At 36.9% G+C, this 3,448-nt stretch overlaps 1 protein-coding gene across 4 annotated transcripts; it reads left to right on the top strand.

The window, feature by feature from the left end:
• Nucleotides 1-309: 309 nt before the first annotated feature.
• Nucleotides 310-2,868, top strand: LOC122051755. Of its 4 annotated transcripts, none has more exons than XM_042613016.1 (4): nt 310-601; nt 738-899; nt 1,693-1,898; nt 1,986-2,868. In XM_042613016.1, exons 3-4 carry the CDS (start codon nt 1,818-1,820, stop codon nt 2,427-2,429), a joined length of 525 nt encoding a protein of 174 aa, XP_042468950.1. In that variant the 5' UTR covers nt 310-601; nt 738-899; nt 1,693-1,817; the 3' UTR covers nt 2,430-2,868. The 4 variants fall into 4 exon arrangements, with proteins under 4 accessions (XP_042468950.1, XP_042468949.1, XP_042468951.1 ...); XM_042613015.1 differs by having other exon boundaries at nt 685-899; XM_042613017.1 differs by lacking the exons at nt 310-601; nt 738-899 and adding an exon at nt 915-1,026.
• Nucleotides 2,869-3,448: the final 580 nt, after the last annotated feature.

The following is a 3,448-nucleotide window of genomic DNA, read 5'->3' as shown; positions in this document are numbered from 1 at the left end:
AAAAATCCAATTTCAAGGGAACCCAGTGCTAACACCTCATGCCTTATTCTACAAGATGACATGTTTTTCCAATTTTTCCTGATCCAGAAAAGGCAAAGAATCCTTATTTACAGAGCAAGAAGCCCACACACGCAATCCCCATAACAATCACTGAATCTAGTCTTAAATTCGAGAGCTTGTCCTCTTCGTCTAACTAAAATCATTCTTCCTTGATTCTGCGCATGTGTTTTCTTATTCTATCCTACCTAAAATCTAGTTGTCCTATTTGAACTTATCTGCAACTTTATAATAATTAAATCAGAAGATGAAGTCAAATCCAACATGAAGGAAGTCTAAATTTTCACCCATTTTAGATTTTTCAATAGCTGGGTCCTGCTCTAAAACGACAATTCTAGGATTCTAATTGCTGTTCTTGATTAGATAGGCATGCCTAACTTAGTAGATAAAAACACACAGAGCTGTAAGGATTAATGGATTGTGTATCTCCAATTTGTAAGCGCACACAAAATAAGAAATTGTGAAGATGATTGGTCATTTATGAAGAGAGAGAAAGAGAAAGAGGGAGCATTTCCCCAACTTAGTATCTATTGTCCTCTCAGAGGTGAGGAGTTTCTCTGCCTGTAATATTTTCTTCAATGATTACATGTAGACTAAGTGAGGTTTGTAATTGTTTGGTGATCTCAGTTTTTACCCTCCCCTATGGATATCTCTCTCTTTTCCCCCTTTGGTTTTATCAGCCTTTTGCTATCCATGCGAGCAATTCCTTTGGAGTTTTGAGTCAATGATGGCATCATCACTGTGATGACTCTAGGACAGAGTTCAAGGCCTCTTCATTTGTTATTTATGAGGGCAATAAATGGAAGAGCGAGAAGATGTTAGAAAGGAAGATGAGTTTGCAGGTGAAACAAAAACCTTTCATCATTTGTTCTGTTTTCTTTTTATTTGGTTCATTTGAAGATTCTTGGATATAGTGAGTTCAAGAAGGATCCTAAAGTTGAAATGTGAAAAATCCTTCTTCTTTTCGAAGTTAGTTCATCAATTAGTCCAAATATTTCTCTTAACTGCTCTTTTTTTTTCTCTCCCTCGAAATCAGACATTCTTGAGATATGATCCTTTTGCTGATTCAATAGTCTTGAATCACTAGCGTTTCTTTGCAATTAAGACAACTGTAGGATATCCTCTTGTCCATTATGACCTACTTTGTTAGCCTCTTGGATAATATTTCATAATGCATGTTTCTCGAAAGAACTTCTATGTTCTTCAAAAAAAAATTGATATTTTCCCCTTTAAAGATATTGCCTGAAACTTCCCTTGAATTTTCAGATACTTTCTCATCCTATGGCAGAAGAATCATTCTTCAAAATTATCAGGAGAGAGTTACTTGTTCTGAAATAAAGAATTCTTTCTCAGAAATAAATTTCTACTCTGATGATGAGTTGGTAATCATTCAAGAGTATGTTTTGTTCTTGGTTGTTCCTCTATTCCCTTATGCTATCCTTCCACTCTTCAGTGTAACTCTTTCATTTCTCTTGCATAAATTAAACCTGCTAGTTGTTTTGTTTCTGTGGCTAATTGTAACTTGTTATTTTACTTATATTGTTAAGCTATTAATTAAAGATTTTGGCTAAGGAATCAGGTTTTCTTAGCCTGAGACTTTATCTCCTATTCATCTTTGGTTTTATTTCTTTTCAGGAATGGGTTCAAAGCTGCGTACATAAAATAAACTATTCCCCGCCTTGGAAAGGAGCAACAGTTTTGCAGTAACCGGAGCAGTGAAGACTTCAGATTCAAATGCTTTGGACCAACGTAGGTTTCCAATGAAGAAACATGTTGAATGCCATGGCAGAGATTCTGTGAGGAATACAATGTTGAAGCATGAAGACATTTTCAGGCAGCAGGTTAAGCAAAATGCCACATTTTAATCGCGTTTCTACCACAAAAAGCACATTATTGCCAACTCACTGAAACAAGCTGAATGATTGTAGGTTCGTGAGCTCCATCGTCTGTATCAAGTCCAGAAGATGCTGATGATTGAGCTGGTGAAAAAGGAAGCAGAACTCCATTCGTTGCCAAGTACTGAAGCTACAGCAGCAGTGGCAGATACAAAGACTAGAATCTGGAGCAGTGCTTCAACCTCCGAGATAACCCAATCTTCTCGTGTCAGTAATGTGAACCAACCTGCAGCTTGCAGCACAAGGGCAGGAGGCTTCCTCTCAAGGGAGCTAAGTTTCTGCTCTCGTGACCGATCGACTGTGCATGACATGGGCTTCGATCAACCAGCTGAAGAGAACACTTTCAGAGACAGGAACACAAAACAGCTCCGAGAAACATGGTCTGATGATGGAGCTGAAATTGACTTGACGCTTAGCATAGTCTGCGGTCCTAGAAACAAAAAAGATCAAAATGTTGCGCCGTGTCCGAATGCCTAAATTGACTGCTCAGATCCAACTACGAGTGATATCAGGTTGAGGCAGATTAAGCAGGAGAAAGAAGAGGATTGTGGTGATTCCTCTTCTGGCCTGGACAGAGAAATGGTGAAGAGTCCCCCTTGGCTTCTTCGTGCTCTAAATTTGAACAAGACATGAAACAAACATAAAAATTTGTTTCTTTTCCTGCATTATTCTTGATTGAAAACAGATGGTGAATGAGGACTTTGAGCAAAGGGCCTTCTACATTAGCAGCTAAAATTGATTGATTTACACAGCCAATATGTTTCTTTGGGGTTTCAAGTTTGATATGTATATATATTTTTTTTCTCTTGATTTCTTTTCCCTTTGTCATTTAGAATTGAAGTCATCCAACAATGTAACATGTCTTTTCATTCCAAATATATTTAAAAAACCTGAACTTGGTCCATCGTTGTAGACTACGATATTTTCGTAAATTTAACTGCTCACTTCCAACTTTCAACGATCAACAGTTATGATCATATTATCCCTATTAGTTAGTTTCAGTATGTTATTTTCTGGTAAAAAGATTGTTTTTGTTAGACTGTTTGATTAATATATAGCTTAGTATATCTGAAATGTATGATAATGATTGGTCCAGTTTCATTGTTGTTATGAATAAATCATAAAAATATATGTCAGACAATGTTAACTTCCTATTTCCTTAGAAGAATTTACAATCATTTATTAAAGAAAAAGTTATAGATATTACAAAATATATGTGATCTTGTCCGAAAGTAAAAAAGATAATGCGCTAGCTATTGATCGGTCACTCCGTTATTGACTGTGAGAAGATGAAGGCCTTAATGATTCGGATAGATCTATGCACACCACAGAGCAAGCCAACAATAATATTAGAGTGAGAACCAGGGAGTGAGTCCTTAGCACAGGCACTCCAACGCTTAAGTAAGAACAGCACTCCTGGTGAGAAAGATGAAAGAGGATAAACAGTAGAATAATAACGTGGATGCGTCTAAGCATGCATGCGTGGGTGTAAGTGA

Source organism: Zingiber officinale, chromosome 3A, assembly GCF_018446385.1.
Source record: "Zingiber officinale cultivar Zhangliang chromosome 3A, Zo_v1.1, whole genome shotgun sequence".
Lineage (NCBI taxonomy): Eukaryota > Viridiplantae > Streptophyta > Magnoliopsida > Zingiberales > Zingiberaceae > Zingiber > Zingiber officinale.
Note: the sequence above shows the minus strand (reverse complement) of the source record. Positions and strands in the feature narration are given on the sequence as shown.

Coding starts and splice junctions, on each gene's coding strand:
- LOC122051755 (XM_042613016.1), top strand. CDS start 1,818: ATGAAGAAACATGTTGAATGCCATGGCAGAGATTCTGTGAGGAATACA. Junction 1,899..1,985: donor AAGACATTTTCAGGCAGCAG/GTTAAGCAAAAT, acceptor GAATGATTGTAG/GTTCGTGAGCTCCATCGTCT.